The following is a 17977-nucleotide window of genomic DNA, read 5'->3' on the forward strand; positions in this document are numbered from 1 at the left end:
CAGCACGTCCGTATCAGCTGGAGTCCAGATCGTCCGCAGCAGGAGGACGTCTACGGCAGCTCAGAGGAATCTACGAGACAATGCAGCTCAGGGACTCCAGAAAGGTCTATGGTTAGTAACTTTAATGGGACAGGCAGAGTTAAAGTAAGTGATGAAGGGGTTGGGGGGAAAGGGGGTGAGCTAGGATCCCAGTGTGTCAGTGTGCCAGTTCCCCCGGCAGTCTAGGCCTATAGCAGCATGACAAAAGCTGGTCCAAGCCTGATCCAGCTCTAACTATAAGCTTTATGAAAAAGGAAAGTTTTAAGCCTACTCTTAAAAGTGGAGAGGGTGTCTGCCTCCCGAAAATAGTAGATATGAAGGGATTCTGTTTTAAATCTGCAGATTCTTTGATTATTGAAGAAATAATTCTAGTTTTATATTTATTAAATCATGCATTTTTTTATTCTGATCTTTATTTTTTTATATTTTTTATTTTACATCCCAAATTAGATAGAAAGGACAAATAAGGCAATAGAAAATAAATCCCCGTTACCCTACCAACCCTCACCCTCCCAACTTCCTAAGGTAGTAGCCCATCTACGACCGTCCTATTACACATACTAAAAAACAGTGGGGGATTCTCTCTACAGCGCCCAACTCTGCTCACGCTGTGTCTCCAGCATCATCAGGAGTGACAGAGATCCTGTCTCTAATAAGGTTTATCAGGGGGGCCCAGGTCTTGTTGAAGGATGTTAGAGACCCTTTCTGTGAGAACCTTAGTTTCTCTAGTTTTAAACAGTTTAAGACATCTTGCAGCCATCTATTGTGAGTCGGGGGGGATACAAGTTTCCATTTAAAAAGGATTAAGCGCCTGGCCAGTAAGGTGGTGAAGGCAATGACGTGCTGAAAAGTAGAGGGAACATTTTCCTTCGGTGGGAGACCAAACAGAGCAGTCAGAGGATCCGGTATTAAAGACATTTCAAGAGATTGACCAAGTGTATCAAAAATATTGGACCAGAAATCGGTAAGTTTTGGGCATGTCCAAAACATGTGTAAATGGTCAGCTGGAGATCTTTTACAACGGTTGCAAGCATCACTATGATTTGGATATATTCTAGCCAACCTAGCATTGGTGAAGTGGGCTTTGTGGAGTATCTTGCACTGCATCAGGCCATGCCTGGCACATATAGACGATGAGTGGACCAATTTTAGAATGTCTCTCCATTGGCTGTCTGAAATACTTGTTTCCAGATCATGCTCCCAGGATTCCTTAACCAATGTGGTAGTGGCTGGGTTCAGAAGGCCAATCCTATTGTAGATAACAGATACCAGTTGCTTTTGGTCAAAGCTGAGAGAGAGGAACTGATCAATTTCTGCCTCTGGGGGGCAATTTGGGAAATGAGGAAACTGTTTATTCTGATCTTTAAAAAAAACTTTCTGAGGCTTATGCATGACTCACCCTAACATGATAGATCCACTTAGTCTCACATGTTATATTGAAATTGTTTATTCCCTTGAGATATGTCATCTCATTTTCAAGGGGGTCCTACAACACAAATATATAAAACACACAAGTAGCTAATACAGTTAACAGAGAGAAGGAAAAAATGGAAAGAAAGACAAGGAAACAAAACAAAATTAGGCAGGACAATAGATAACAAGTAACAATAGGGCAAATCAAAAATAAATATGTATACAAGTTTGATGGATTATTGAAATTCTAAACAAATATTTCATTTCTCAAAACTGTTGAATTCCAGCGGTTTAAGGGTTAAAATGAAGAAAAGGAACAGTCCAGGCTCTTTTGCATAAATGATTACAGTGTAACAGAGCATTAAGTGTCCAAAAACAAAGCCTGTCCCCAGGGCCGTAAAAGAAACACTCCCGGAGGAGCCACTAACCTGTAAACTCTGACATCCTGCTAAAGAACCCTCCACTCTCTTCCTGCACGGTCTGCAGTCAGCGGCCACTCACGGCAGAACGACGGGGATCGCTTTCAGCGCGATGGCCCTTAACGCGGCACTTAGTGGCACACTCTAAGTGCTCAGGACTGAAATGCTTGATTGGACAACTCATCTCCATTTGTATGGTAATCCAGAAAAGAGCGCAGAGGCTGGTGTAATGGAATCTGCTGGATCTGTGTCTCGTTGGCGGTGACCCTGAGCTCAATTATGGGGCCAGTGCAATTAATCTACCTTTCTATTGTAATAATCTAACAGTGCAATTATATCAGATCTGGTTTTATGGTATTCTGCTAGTCAGACTGCACTGAGTGTGTTTCCCCCTCAGACAGCAGGGTGCTCGCTGCCAGCCTCAGATTTCCATGATCCTGGCACAATATGGGTACAGTTTTTGATTGCTGCAATGCTTTCTCTGAAAATGGCCCTTGAGGAGCCATGCCAAGACTGCAGTTAAAAGACCCCCCTTCCTCCTCCTCCTCCACTCCTTCCTCCCCTTCTCTGCATTTTCTTCTTCCTGCACTCTCCTGCTTCTATTTCTGTTTCAGTTTCACGACCCCGGTCTCCTCACCCAAGTCATCGGTCTGAGTTCATCTCAATCACTCCCCCCCCTCCCGCCCCCCCTGCAGATGCCTGTTCCCGTCATCCATCACACATTGTTCTCATGTTGCTCATAATTACGTAACCCTGTGAGCTTCTGAGAACTGAAAACAAATAGTAAACAGTCTGACTCCTCTAATGCGCTCTTTATTCCCATCCTCTTCATAATGGATGAGTTGTTTTGTCATCGTGGTTTTGAACACTGCGACACCGAAAAAAACAGGCCATCAAACGAGTGACGTCTCATGTGCATCACGCCTCCCATTATTCTCCATTCCTTTATTGTGAGTTCTGGTGTTTACGTCTATCGATCCTATAACACTCTGGCAGCGTTTCATAAAAAAAGCGGGGCGCAGCTGAAACCCGGGAGGTCGTGTGTGTTCGTGTGTGTGAGACAGAGGCTGGTCTCACTTTGTAACTACCTGCTAATTATACTGCACAGTAAACATGAAATCTGTAGCCGCACCACTACAGGATATCATTAACTAAAAGGATTAGAGCGTGCGAGGGGGCAGGAGGGCGTCCGCCGCTTCTCCCCGATTGAAAACGGGACTAATCTGAACGGGATACATCAATAAAACGCTGGAATAAAGTTGCGGGCACTTAAGAGCGTCAGCCTCTTGTGCTCAGGCTCAAAGGAGGGAAGAGAGTCACTGGCTGGCAGCCGGCCAGTAAATTAGAAGATAAGAAATATTATTCCACTGGCACACCAGCAGCTTGCAGCTATTTAAAACAGTGAGGTTTATTGATAATTGAATTACTTGGAGGGAAAAAAAGACAAGACAAGAATAGAATGCTTGGAGGAGGATCAATAAGGAGATATTGTGGTGGATAACACTGCAGAGGCAAGACACACAGCCAGGAGGATGCTGTGTGTGTGTGTTTGTGGACTACCTTATATGTAAATCTTCCATTTGAAGTGATGTTGAAATACTTTGGACACATTTAAATAATATCAAACGATATTCTTATTTGACATGAAACCAAATCAAAACCTCTGTGAGGAGATTTTTGCCTTTATTGAACAGGAAAGCTGGAGAGATACAGGAAATTTGGGGTGTAAAGAGCAGCGAGAGACATGCAAGGCCTATAGCTTCTGTATGTGGGCTGTGCACTTAGACCGCTAGGCTAACTGCGCCCCGTGAGGGGATTATTATTATTATTTTAAATAGATTTTTGGGGCGTTTACACCTTTATTTTATAGAGGAGAGGACAGCAGATAGTGTAGGAAACTAGGAGAGAGTAGGTGAATGACAAAGAGGGGAAAGAGGCCTCAGGCTGGATTCAAACCCGAGCCACCCGCTACATGGACGCGCAACTTAACCATTAGGCTAAAGGCTGATTTATACTTCTGCGTCGCCCCTACGCAGCAGGGGCTGACGTGGACATGAGCCCCACATACTTGTGCATCGATGTGTCTGTGTCGCGCAGCAATTCTCCTCCGAAAAGCTTGAGGGCAGTGTGGTCTCTCTGATAGCCGGTCGCCTGCTTCCGGCCCCGCTACGATCTCTGTTTACTTTTCCACAGAGATTCAGAGCGTGTTATGTTAATCTACAGCTGATACATGTTGCTGTTTGTCATACAGACATGATTACATGAAGAATAGAGAGGAGGAGATGAAATACACGGCCGATGTGTGGCCGATGTCCGGGATCCCGGAAGTGCTGTGAATGCGGGAAAGACAAAGCCGTCGAGCGGACCAATCACAGAGCTTGCGGTCCGCGTCGGCTCTACGCGTAGTTACATTTTGGAGGAGGTGCACGTCAGCTACGTGCGTAGGCCTCTGCGTAGGTACGGGAGCTACGCGGACCCCCGGCGTAGGGTACGCCGTTGATTCAACGCAGAAGTATAAATCAGCCTTAAGTCCGCGCCACCTGTGAGGAGATTTAAATGGTTCAGATAAAGACAGTACAGTAAAATCCAGACTATAAGTGGTACTGGTATACACGATGCAGTCTATTCTGATTGGCTCCGGTGTTCCTGTGTGAAGACTTCCATTGCATTCAGCAATGTGCAGTTTCTATGCAGATGTGTAGGTCTTACCAAACATGCATGCTTTACAGGTGAGCTTCCAGTGCAACCCATAGACTGTATAATGAATGGACATAGTGTCTGTGACGTCACCCATCTATTTCTGAAAGGCTGTTTTGAAGCCAATCGACGGCGGGTGCCATATTGGAAATGCTGAATTCAACCTAACTTCTGTCGAGCTAGTGTGAGGTAAAGAGGCGGGCCTTTAGCCCTTTTGCTAACAGCAACAGGGTGCCCACCTGTCAATCAAGTCAGCCATGCCCTTATTTGGGCAAAACTTGTAAGTTTAATATCTTCAAAGATACCGACCCATAAAAAAAATCACCCCAGTACAGTGTGGGCTGATAGAGAAATGATCTATTCAGACTACAAATATTTTTTGAAGCAGGCTGTAAACATGTTGAATTTTGCTGTAAAGATCGTCGTCTTTGAATGGGTGTGTATGTGGTTTCCTGTGTTTCTGCAGCCAGCCTCTAGTGGACGATCGATGAACTGCAGTTTTTAACACTTCCGCATTGGCTTCATATCTTGAGACCGGAAGTTGCTGCGTGGTGCAACCCTGAGTCCTGAGACTGATGTTCATGTTGTGTGTCTTGTGTTTCAGGTGCTGAGCTGAAGTAAGATGGCCTCGGACAGAATGGCGACTCCTCAGAGCAGCTCCAGACAGAGCAGCTCGCTCTCTTCTTCCCCCATGAGGTAAGATGCTGCACGGTCTGATCATCACCAATCGTCTCAGTTGAAATAAAAACAAAGTACTGAAACAGGAATACTCTCACTCATACATCACACACACATAGAAATAAACACACAAACACTGTCAATGACTCTATCCCAGAAACAGGTAGCACACTATGACCCCCGCCTCTCTCTGGTAATGGTGTCAGTAGCGTGAGAGCCGCTGGTATCAGAGCACCTCGTTGGAGCACAGATTGAGGTTCTCAGTGATGACAGGGTCCAGTTGAGAGATGAAATTATCACACACATGTCTGGTGACAGAGCAGGCTGCTGTGAGGAGGCCGGGTTATATTTGGTTTGTTGTGTTTGTTATAGAAGACAAACAGAAATGCACTCGCACACAAAAACAGCTGCATTACATTACAGAAACATGACACAATTTAAAGTTTCCTGCAGATGTTATTAAGCAGAGATTCTCTCAAGGGAAGAACAGCAAATTTAATTTCAGTTCCCTTTGTTTCACTGTGTTTCTACTTATAATCTCATGACTGCCAATGGCTCGCAAAGTTACCAAGAAACAAACTGGACTCTTTCTTCGTTGTTGAAATTAGATTGTGTTTTGTTCCTAAGGCACATCAACGTCACAGTGAGTCTTTGCAGCAGAGATCACTTGTTGGAGTGTTGTTGGAACAAATGAATGAAATCAAATATATAAAGAAGAGACGACAGGAGCGTGAACTTAATGTGTTGTGTAAAGTTGAAATGAGGAACAATAGAAGAAGCTGGGAACAAAACAGATCTCTATAAACAGATTTTGTTACAAACTTGTTGGCAAATAATTCACTTTTTGCTCATTCCTTCAATCCCACCATTCAAGTATAATATTCATTCTTCTTCTGCCTACTTTGGGAGTTTGTTTTATCCATCCTGAACTTATCACTCTCCTCTAAGTTCTTCCATCTTGCTTTTTTCATCAATATATATTGGTCTAAGAGGTCCCCAAAACATGTCTTTAAAGTTTATGCTCAAAAAAACACTTTGAAATCAGATTTTGGTCTGCCTGAAAAGCCCTCTTCTTCAGTCCTCCTCAGAACAGTCTGTTTTCCCTCTGACCACGCCCCCTCAGGAAGTGGATGTGGCCTCCGCTCTCCAGCACGTTGATCTAATGTTTACATGTTGGCTGAATATACACGGCTGCTCAGAGATCGCGTTACTTCAACCCTCTGAATCTGATCCAGAATCTGATCCTGACGGAGAGGCGCCTGTAGCAGGACCTTTCTGAACCATTGGTCCCAGATTTAGTGTTTCTTGTTGTTTTATTTATCAGTATGTCGACGTGTGTCTTGGTACACAGCTACAAACATGTAGCTATGTGGCTATGCTAACTAGCGCTAGCACTTATCCATGACAAATAAAAATCTTCCACTAGATCTTCAAATCTGCAGACGTGGGGAGGAAAACCGACCTCTGCCAGAAAGGCAGCAGGACCTTTTCTGAAGGATTGGTCACAGATTCTGTGTTTCTTGTTGTTTTATTTGTCAGTATGTCGACGTGTGTCTTGGTACACAGCTACAGCTACGACATGTAGCTATGTAGCTATGCTAACTAGCGCTAACACTTATCCATGATAAATAAAAATCATCCACTAGATCTTCAAATCTGCAGACGTGGGGAGTAAAACCGACCTTTGTGTTTATTAAGACAGCCTACAACTAGCATGCCTCCCTCCTAAGCTCCTTGTTAGCACACATTTGTGCAGGTAATGAAAAACGGAGGAGGGGATTCAGTATTATTTTATACAGTCTATGGGCTGAACAAGCTCCGAGCTCTGACTCCGTGACAGACCGGATATTGTTGTTACGTAACAAAAACACGGAAGTCTGAAACGGCTCGTTTCACACACATTTACAGAAAGGTGTAGAAATCAGAACAGGGGCAGAATGGATTCTTTTCATTCTCGGGGGGTTTGTAGACAGGGACACATATTTCAGGTAGAGAACCATTAAAAAGTCAATTTTGCATGATACGTCACCTTTAAACCTGCTGTGGTGAAACTCTCAATCTAGCTTGGATGCAGAGTCCCTGACAAGTTACAGACCTGTCTCAAAACCTGACTTTCTTGTCATAAGTTCCTTTAAGAACGTGTTGTCAAACCAGCTCTTAAACTACTTATCATCAAACGATGTCTCGAGCCGCTGCAGATTAATCACTCCTCAGAAACAGCTCTGTCAAAGCGAGGGAACAGTTTGTTATTGGCTGTCGACTCCGAGTCAACATCTGGTTTACTGTTGTTGGATCTTAGCGCTGCCTTGATTCAGTGGACCGCCGTATATTATCAGACTGCCTCGAGAAATGTGTCATTTCAGGTCAGGTGCTTCAGTGGTTCAGATCTTATATGACAACATTTTCTTAGAGTCCTTGGGGTCCCTCAGGGGTCTATCCTAGGTCCTCCAGAGTGTTGTTTTCACTGTTCTGGTTCCACTGGGTCAGATTTTGCCTTTGTTTTGGATCCACTGCTATGCTGATGATTCACTGTTATATATGCCAGTTGTTGCAAGAAACAGATCCAGTTATTCTACCCATAAATATATAGCTATTTGACAATGCTTGTATGTGTTTCTTTATAGATACCCAAGAACAAATGTTTCCAACAGACTCAGCTTAAACCAAGACTTAAGACAGGTTTAAACTTCTGTTTTGATGTGTCTGCGTAGCTCTGCAGCACTTCGCCAAAACGCTTGAGGGCGGTTTGGTGTCTGTCGCCTGTTTCCTGTCCCGCTGCGTGTTCTGTTTACTTTTTCACAGCGACTCAGAACATATTATGTTTATTTGAAGCTGATACATGCTACTGTTTATCATACAGACATGATTACAGGGAAGAATAGAGAGGAGAAGCTGGAGGATATGAAATGTACGGCTGATGGATGGCTGATGCATGAAATACAATGCTGTGCAGCGGACCAATCCAAGGGCTTGTTGTCTGCATCGTTTCGACTCGTAGTTAAATTTTGGAGGAGGAGAACGTCAGGCCACACGCAGAGGCTTTGGCATCTAAAACAAGCTACGCAGGCCTATGGTGTAGGCTATGACATCGATTTGAAGTAGAGGTGAGTTTCTGAAAGCCAGACATGACTGTTGTGACTGACTGTCTACTAATAAATCCAGGTCCACGCAGTTGTATCGGAGTTTGAGCTCATCGGCTAACTTCTTTATTTCTCTCCAGCACCGTGCATTTACGTCCTAGCGTCAAGCTACATACATGTACACAACACTTTCGGTTTCCGTTGCAATGCATTTCAAAATAAAGGTTGTATGTATCACCAAACATTACAATGACATCAGAAGCAAGCTGTGAAAGCCACAGTAAAGGCTGGTTTAACGTTGAATCGACGCCGTTGGTCTGGGTAGCTCTTTTAGGACGCAGAAACCTACACGTGTAGCCTGACGTGCACCTCCTCCAAAATGTAACTGTGTCGAATTGATACAGACCAGGGGAGAATCCGGCTCCCCTGGTGGTGAAGCTTTCAGCAGAGTGTCTGCCCCCTGGTGGCTGGCTGCAGTATAGGTAAAAAAAATCAGTCTCCTCCATTCATTTGAATGGGGGAGCAGTCACACTTTCAAAAATAAATACACGTGGTATGAATGTTTCTCACATTCTCACTTTCGTTAGTTATTAGAGTTTAAAAAACGGGGTTTTACTTCCTGTTTCCTTTGATTCACAGCCGCCGTAGAGGGAAACGTCAAAGGACACACAGCGTCTTGTGACGCTACGCTGTAGGGCAGAGCTTATTACAGTGGCTTCACAGGCTCTGGCTGCACAATGGCGGCGCCCAGAAGCGGGGTTTTTTTGGCTTCAGAACCGTACAACGGGAAGAGGCGGAGCAACGCTGTCCATTTTTATTTACAGTCTATGAAGCAGACAGCAAGCCCTGTGATTGGTTAGCCAGACAGCTTTGTATTTCCTGCATTTACAGCACTTCCTCTCTATTCTTCCCTGTAAACATTGCTGTATGATAAACAGCAGCATGTGTCAGCTCTAAATGAACATAATAGGCTCTGAATCTGGGACAGGAAACAGGCGACCCGACTCCACAGAGACCACACCGCCTTCAAGCGTTTCGGCGGAGTCTTGCTGCGTGACACGGACACATCAACACACAAGTTTGTTTCGCTCATGTCCACGTCAGACACTGCTGTGTAGGGTCAATGCAGAATATAAACCAAGCTTAAGACAAAGCAAAAGGGGCCCTAGTACGATGACAGTGTTTGCTTTTATATCAATGCTTCGTGCAGACATCTTGAAAATAATTCTCCTTCTTCAACCTCAGATGTTTTTATTCATCCTGCTAAATGTCGTTCTCTCCGGTTTGCACTGATCACATTAAAAACACATCTCAACCTCAGCTCGCTCTCATGGTCAGTTTTCCCCAAAATGTTCCCACATCAGTTCACCACAACTTCTTTCAGAAACTCTACTTGGGGACTGGCAGGAAAGATGTGTGGCAAGTTCTCAGGAGTGTTGTGTGTGTGTGTTTCGTGTGTGTGAGTGAGTGAAGCTTAAATCAACATAAGATGGTGTTGAAAGTGTGAGGGAGGTTTTATGGACCGCTGATTCAAATCATTTTATTTCCCTCTTTTTATTTGTCCTGAGAAATATTTACCAGCTGATGTTTGTGTGTTCGTCCTCTCCAAACCAATATATCCGTCTCAGAGAGGATCCTAAATCAACAGAGACTTGGTCAATAGCAGGAGGTGCAGAGGTCAAAACCAACGTGGCATTGCAAACACCCACACACTCTCTCTCTCTCTCTCTCTCTCTCTCTCTCTCTCTCTCTCTCTCTCTCTCTCAGCCTCTCTCACAAGATCCCAGAGATTGAATCCAAAGTTGAGGTGGAAGCCTATGGGGTTGAATTTGTAAAGTTGTGCACACTGAAAATAAAAAGCAACATTTAGCTCCAAAAGGTCTTTGAAAATATCCCAACAAGTTTTAATCACATTCAGAGCAACATTTGTAACCTTTTTCACATTTATTTTTCTTTCCACAAATATATTTAAGATAATAATACTGTAAAATCTAAATGCTAAATCTAATTGTTCAATTTTGAATCAAAAAGTTAAATATATATCTAAATGTTAAATCTAAATGTTAAATCTAAAATCTTAATGTTAAATCTAAATGTTAAAACTAAATCAAAATGTTAAATATAAACCTAAATGTTAAGTAGATATAGAAATGTTAAAGATAAATCAAAATGTTCAACTCTAAATCAAAATGTTAAATCTAAATCTAAATGTTAAATCTAAATGTTAAATATAAACCTAAATGTTAAATATAAATCTAAATGGTAAATATAAAGCTAAATGTTAAATCTAAATGTTAAATATAAATCTAAATGTTAAATCTAAATGTTAAATAAAAAATCTAAATGTTCAACTTTTAATCTAAATGTTCAACTTTTAATCTGAATGCTAAATATAAATCTAAAAGCTAAATATAAATCTAAATGTTAAATATATATCTAGATGTTAAATCTAAATGTTAAATGTAAAGCTTATTGTTCAATGTTAAATCTAAAAGCTAAATCTAAATCTAAATGTTAAATGTAAATCTAAATGTTCGATGTTAAATCTAAATGTTAAATATAAATCTAAATGTTAAATGTAAATCTAAATGTTAAATATAAATCTAAATGTTAAATGTAAACCTAAATGTTAAATATAAATATAAATGTTAAATGTAAATCTAAATGTTAAATATAAATATAAATGTTAAATGTAAACCTAAATGTTAAATATAAATATAAATGTTAAAGATAAATCTGAATGTTCAACGTTAAATCTAAATGTTAAATATAAATCTAAATGTTAAATATAAATCTAAATGTTAAATCTAAATGTTAAATGTAAATATAAATGTTAAATATAAATCTAAATGTAAACCTAAATGTTAAATGTAAATATAAATGTTAAAGATAAATCTGAATGTTCAACGTTAAATCTAAATGTTAAATATAAATATAAATGTAAAATTTAAATCTAAATGTTTAATGTAAATCTAAATGTTAAATCTAAATGCTAAATATAAATCCAAAAAGCTTAAAATAAATCTAAATGTTAAATCTAATCCAAATGTTCAACATTAAATCTAAATGTTAAATGTAAATCGAAATGTTAAATATACTTTATTTTGGTAGTTCTGATAGGCAGCAGTGTGAATTTGTATTGGGCGCCGTCAGTAATACATTTTTCTGACGTTTTGGATCTAAACATGGAGAATTGGAGCTGTAATTTTCAGTGTGCACAACTTTAAAAACAGCGCCCCATACAAGTCTGCGCACAAACCTCAGAGATTTAAATCTAAAATCTGTAAAATCTGTTGAACACGTGGGAATGTTTTTTACCATGCGGTGAGAAAGTAAAGTAAAAACAGAGCAGAGCTGCTTTCACGCTGACACAGGGAGAACAAAATCCAGCTGACCTGAGAATCAAACATCAACTTAACAGCCTTCATCAGCAGCTGTAGGTCTGACCCTTCAAAATAAAAGTACTGACTTTTTCACATGCTTCGTTTTTCTGGTGTTTCATCAACTTCAGACCAAAGAAAACACATCATAGTGTGTTTTCAAACCTTCGTGGCTTTAAATCCTCAAATAGATACACCAGAAAAGTCTCTTTTCCTCAGATCTGCAGGATAAAACTCGTATCAGCGCGGTGATTTATGTGTTTGTTGTGAAGAGAGTCAGACGCTGATGTTTTGTCTTTTGATGGGAGAAGCCTCCTCATCAGCTGCTCTGGCGGAGTCTATTTGAGTCATCGATGATAAATATGAATATATATCTTCTGACAGTTGTGTGTTTGCAAATGCTTACACAGCGCCGCAGAAGACACGTAATGAATGCCCTTGGATATCAAATCAGTACAGCTGTCACGCCATTCACAGGCAAACACACACGAAAACACACACACACACAAACTTGCTTTCATTGTCTGTCTGCACACACACACACACTGAAACACAAATGGTATTTGTTCAGCACATGGCTCAGTAACAGTCAGTAAATCGACTGATAAAAGGAGCCCAATGACTGAATTGTATTAGAATAAATTGCAAACACAGATGGAGCGCACACACATGCACTCACTCAGATGACAAACATCAACACAACAGAACCAGCACTTCACTGGGACCTCTTTATCTGGACCATCGGGGCACTCAGGTTACAGCCTGAAAGAGGCTCGCTCATAAGAGAGCCGGTTAACCAAGTTTCTGTGACGTCGCTCGTCTGTGTTTGTGTGTTTTTCTTTGTACTCTGTGGATTTGAGCTTGCAGCCCGAGCCCATGCAGGGGTGTGAGGAGTTGTTTGCTGATGCAGAGAAAAGAGATGGAAGAGACAAAACAGAACTAAGTGAGAGACAAGTCTGCCAGAGATGGTTTTAGACTGAGTGTTATCTAGAAGCTGCAGTGTCTGGAGTGTAACAATGAATGCAAATTCAACCAACCTCTCTGCTTTCTGTACGACCCTGTGGATGTTTTCTCTAGAGGTGCTGGTTTGGCTCACTGGTTCAATTGTGTGCTTTACGTAGGCTGCAGTTCATTATGAGAAGCTCCAGGATGTAATGTCAAAAATCATGTAGCACACATTGTCATTAACGTAAAACTTAGTATCTTGTAATTCTTGCTTGTGCAATAAGTTAACCTCACACAAATAAGGGGAGAAGAGCAAAAACAAACCATTGTCAATATAATAAAACAATATTAATAAATGACAATAATAAGAAAATGAAGCCCAAAACCTCATCCCCACCCCCTAATTCTAATTCATAACCAAGCATCAACCTCTGGTGTTGAAAAATTAAACCAATGTGGAGTTGCAAATAAACTGCAGTTCCTCAAGTGTCCACTTGAGGCTGGTTTCAAAGCCGAGGAATCCCCATTAGGTCCCATGTTAAAATTCCCATTCTCAAAGCAAAATGTATAATTTGCATTGGAGCTGATTTATTTATTTGCTCCCACTGTAAAGGAGGTAGATTTTTCATAATTAACTTTTCAAGCTAATAACAAAGCTACTTTTGCACTTGCCAGTAGAGAAAAAGCTGCTTCATCTCCTCATCTTTGATTGTGTTTAGGTTGATCAAAAGTAAGTGTGTCATCCATCGTTGGGCTCCAAAATGTCTCTCCAGAAACCAATAGGCGAAGTCACAAACGTCCATGTTTTAATCAGCCTATGGTATTCACCCCCAAACGTGGCAGAGGCTGCTGGTTAGGTCAACAGTAGTTCAATAGTAGACAGCACTACCACCTTAGTTGTATTAAATATCCTCTTCAATTCTATACTCTCCATTTTGACAGTACTGTGCATAGTTTGCATTTAGTGTCCCATTGCTATTTCCAATAATTTCATTTAGTTTTATCACATCAAGTTTGGCGCCCTGACACAGAAACAGACAAGATGTGATATTAAAAGACAAACACCTTGCTTGGCTAGTATTTGGCATTTTTGGAAGAGTTTGACTGGTGGCAGTGCAATAGGTTAGAATTAAAAAGAAAATTACTTTGTTGTCTCCTTTTTGCATGCAGAAGACATACATTTGTTTTTTATTAGAAAGGGTAGAGGTGGCATGCACATCCAGAACCTGACGTACTGGGTGCTGCACAATGATAGTGATTGGAAAAGTAGATATGCTGCACACCAGAAGCTGATCCAAGCTCCAGCTCCAGCTCCCAGCTCCAAGCTCCAGCTCCAGCTCCAAGCTTCAGCTCCAGCTCCAAGCTTCAGCTCCAGCTCCAGCTCTAGCTCTAGCTCTAGCTTCAGCTCCAGCTCCAGCTCCAAGCTCCAGCTCCAGCTCCAGCTCCAGCTCCAAGCTCCAGCTCCAGCTCCAAGCTCCAGCTCCAGCTCCAAGCTCCAGCTCCAAGCTCCAGCTCCAGCTCTAAGCTCCAGCTCCAGCTCCAGCTCCAACTCCAAGCTCCAGCTCCAAGCTCCAGCTCTAGCTCCAGCTCCAGCTCCAGCTCCAGCTCCAGCTCCAAGCTCCAGCTCCAGCTCTAGCTCCAAGCTCCAGCTCCAACTCCAGCTCCAGCTCCCAGCTCCAGCTCCAGCTCCAGCTCCAAGCTTCAGCTCCAGCTCCAGCTCCAGCTCTAGCTCCAGCTCCAGCTCCAGCTCCAAGCTCCAGCTCCAGCTCCAAGCTCCAGCTCCAAGCTCTAGCTCCAGCTCCAGCTCCAAGCTTCAGCTCCAGCTCCAGCTCCAGCTCTAGCTCCAGCTCCAGCTCCAGCTCCAAGCTCCAGCTCCAGCTCCAAGCTCCAGCTCCAGCTCCAAGCTCTAGCTCCAGCTCCAGCTCCAGCTCCAGCTCCAAGCTCCAGCTCCAGCTCCAGCTCCAGCTCTAGCTCCAGCTCAAAGCTCTCGCTCCAGCTCCAGCTCCAGCTCCAGCTCCAGCTCAAGCTCTAGCTCTAGCTCTAGCTCCAGCTCCAGCTCCAGCTCCAGCTCCAAGCTCCAGCTCCAAGCTCCAAGCTCCAAGCTCCAGCTCCAGCTCCAAGCTCCAGCTCCAGCTCCAACTCCAGCTCCAAGCTCCAGCTCTAGCTCTAGCTCCAGCTCCAAGCACCAGCTCCAGCTCCAGTTCCAAGCTCCAGCTCCAGCTCCAAGCTCCAGCTCCAGCTCCAAGCTCCAATCTACAGCTCCAGCTCCAGCTCCAAGCTCCAGCTCCAGCTTCAGCTCCAAGCTCCAGCTCCAGCTCCAGCTCCAAGCTCCAGCTCCAGCTCCAGCTTCTGGTGTGCAGACTTATCTACTGTTCACATTTATACATTTTATTTTGGACCTGCATGGGCAAATGCATCCTTTAACACAAGTTGACATATTTCAAACAAATAAGGTCACTTAAAAACTCAATATATTTCTAAAATAAAGAGACAAGGCCTACATTATGTACATCCTGTGCATAAAGAACTCAAGTTGTAGTAGCGTTTATAGTTTTGGAAGAAGCTGTGGAAACCTACTCAACTCTGACCCTTGACCTTTTGGTGCATGTGAACCCCTCTCTTTCTCTTCCCTGTATGTGCAGTCGCTCTTTATTTACTGTCCGAATCAATAAAGCAGAATCCAAATCACAGTCTTTGGGAAAAAAAGCTTGTTATTATTAGGCAATTTAAATAGCAGAGAAATCCTGGCGGGACTGATTAATGTCTTGCACAAACTGCAGCGGTTGTATTTTACTCTCTGGTGCATGCTAATAGACGTGTGTGAGGGCAGGAGTGTGAGTCCGACGGGAAAAAAGAACAAAACAACAGAGAGAATCAAGTCAGATTTGGTCGGACTGAGAGACAGAGAACAAATAGAAACCAGGCTGCGAGTGTGCTGGTGTAGGTGAAGTCCGCTCTTGGCTGCACATTAGAAGCTGTCTCAAACATCTGGAAGTCAGATGTCTGCCTCTGCTTCCAGGATTCAGCTGTACCAGTCAGAGGCCACGATATTCCCTCAGCAGGCGCTACTTCGGGAGGAGTGCAGGCTCGACCTTCGCCCGGAAAATCAAGGCGTGACCTACACATCCAAAAGTACCATTAGCCATATGCTTTAACCATTTGTTGAGCTCATCCGTCACCTCTTCACGCAGCGAGGCAGCCGTTTGTGCCTCCCTGAAGTTTTCAGTTCAGAGAGTCCTGCGCAGCGATATTCTGGTTTCTATGCAGAAGAAGAATTCTTTAACATCCTTTGTGGTCTCTCTGTGTATCTGCCTCCATATTTAATTATCTCTGGGACAACAGTGTCCTTGTTTCCTCCGTCATTGGAAGCCAAAGCCACAATGGTCTGCTCCTCAAAATCTCGCAGCTCACTCTGCCCACATTTCCATCCCATTACGGTTCACTCTGCCGCGCTGCACTGCGGTCCTGTTGTGGTATTTGACTAAAATTTCCATTTGTTCACAACATGACATCAGGCGTCAGACTGTGATATCCATGAAAAGCAGACTTTGGACAACAGTGACGGCCTTCATCCTGCTTACATCTTGCTGAATGACTTCCATATCAGAGAGCTGTGTTGGGAACAAACTGAGCAGATTGAGTCGGATCCAGAAAGTGAAATAAAAGCATGAGCGAACACATGTTGCTGTGTTTCTCTTCCAAAAGAGCTGCATGGTGTGCTGGTTGTGCTTCATGAAGTCTGTGGACAATTGAGATTTGGACAGATGATGTTTTAAAACATCCAGTTTGGGGTTTAATCCAATCCAAGAGTCATATCTGACCTGATCTAGATGTCTTTCTTTCATGGACACATGCTGTGAACATTAGAGTTTCATTTCATCACAGAAGAAAACAAACATTTAGATTTGTTTCATGAGGAGTCAGGATTTGACAACGAAAACAAGTTGATCCTGATTAATGAGGGGAGTTAACGGGACTCGACCCAAGAGACGAGAGTTAAAGGTCAAAATGGACTTCACACACATTCATGCACCAGTGGCTATTCCTTCAGCAGGAGCTTTGTGTCCAGTCTTGCCCAAGGACACTTCAACATACAGACTGCAGGAGATAGCGATCGAACCGACAACCTTCCACCAAGACACAATCTACTCTACCGCTTAGGCACAGCTGCCACCAGAAGGACAGGACTCAGTCTGATCTCATCTTAATCCACCATGAGCAGAGCACTTTGTAGCATTTAGCAAGTTACAGTGGCAAGGACAAACTTCCTTTAACAGGCAGAAACCTCCAGCAGGACCAGACTCATGTTAGACACACATCTGCTGAGACCGTGTTGGAGAGAGGCATAGAGGGAGATGAAGAGAGAGAGAGATGATAGTGGGGAGACGGATAGTAGTAGTTGTAGCAGCTGGAGTCTGGAACCTCCACAGCAGCAGGCCAGAGGAATCTACGGGACAAGGGAGCTCAGGGACTCCAGAAAGGTTGATGGTTAGTAACTTTGATGGGACAGGGAGAGTTAAAGTAAGTGCTAGTCAGAGAGAGGAGATCCCAGTGTGTCAGTCTAAGCCTATAGCAGCATAACTAAGAGCTGGTCCAAGCCTGATCCAGCTCTAACTATAAGCTTTATCAAAAAAGGAAAGTTTGAAGCCAACCCTTAAAAGTAGAGAAGGTGTCTGCCTCCCTGACCCTGACTGGTCTATGATTCCAAAGTAGAGGTGCCAGATAAGGTGAAGGGGGAGGATTATAGTGATGAGATAGATAGTAGTAGTTGTAGCAGCTGGAGTCTGGAACGTTTGAAGCAGCAGGCCGTCTATGACAGAGATCCAGAGGAATCTACGAGACAAGGGAGCTCAGGGACTCCAGAAAGGTCTATGGTTAGTAACTTTAATGGGACAGTAAGACTTAAAGTAAGTGACAGACAGAGAGAGGGGAGAGAGGGGAATACAGGATCCCATTGTGTCAGTTCCCCCTGGAGTCTAAGCCTATAGCAGCAAAAACTAAGAGCTGGTCTAAGCCTGAACAAGCCCTAAGTATAAGCTTTATCAAAAAGGAAAGTTTGAAGTCTACACTTGTCTGCCTCCTGGACCCTGATTGGTAGATGATACCAAAGGAGAGGTGCCTGATAACTGAAGGCTCTACCACCCATACTGTTTTTTGGAGACTTATAGCAGGCCTGGGGTAATAGGGCACTATGAGCTCTTCTGTCTCTAAACATAACTCAATACTCTGCGCATTGTAAGCATGGAGCTCATAATCAGTGTTTTAGGACGTGTTTATTTCACACGAGTTATTTTACTCATGTTCTATGAAGTGTTTTGCATAAAGT

At 43.0% G+C, this 17977-nt stretch overlaps 1 protein-coding gene across 1 annotated transcript in view; it reads left to right on the top strand.

Moving 5' to 3' along the window:
• Window positions 1–17977, top strand: part of LOC117813710 (protein inscuteable homolog) — a 104725-nt gene that overhangs the window by 38101 nt on the left and 48647 nt on the right. The window contains exon 4 of the mRNA XM_034684707.1: window positions 5173–5264. Within this exon, the coding sequence (XP_034540598.1) occupies window positions 5191–5264 (74 nt within the window). The 5' untranslated portion in view covers window positions 5173–5190. The remainder of the gene's footprint in view (window positions 1–5172; window positions 5265–17977) is intronic.

Source organism: Notolabrus celidotus, chromosome 6 (assembly GCF_009762535.1).
Source record: "Notolabrus celidotus isolate fNotCel1 chromosome 6, fNotCel1.pri, whole genome shotgun sequence".
Taxonomy (NCBI): Eukaryota; Metazoa; Chordata; class Actinopteri; order Labriformes; family Labridae; genus Notolabrus; species Notolabrus celidotus.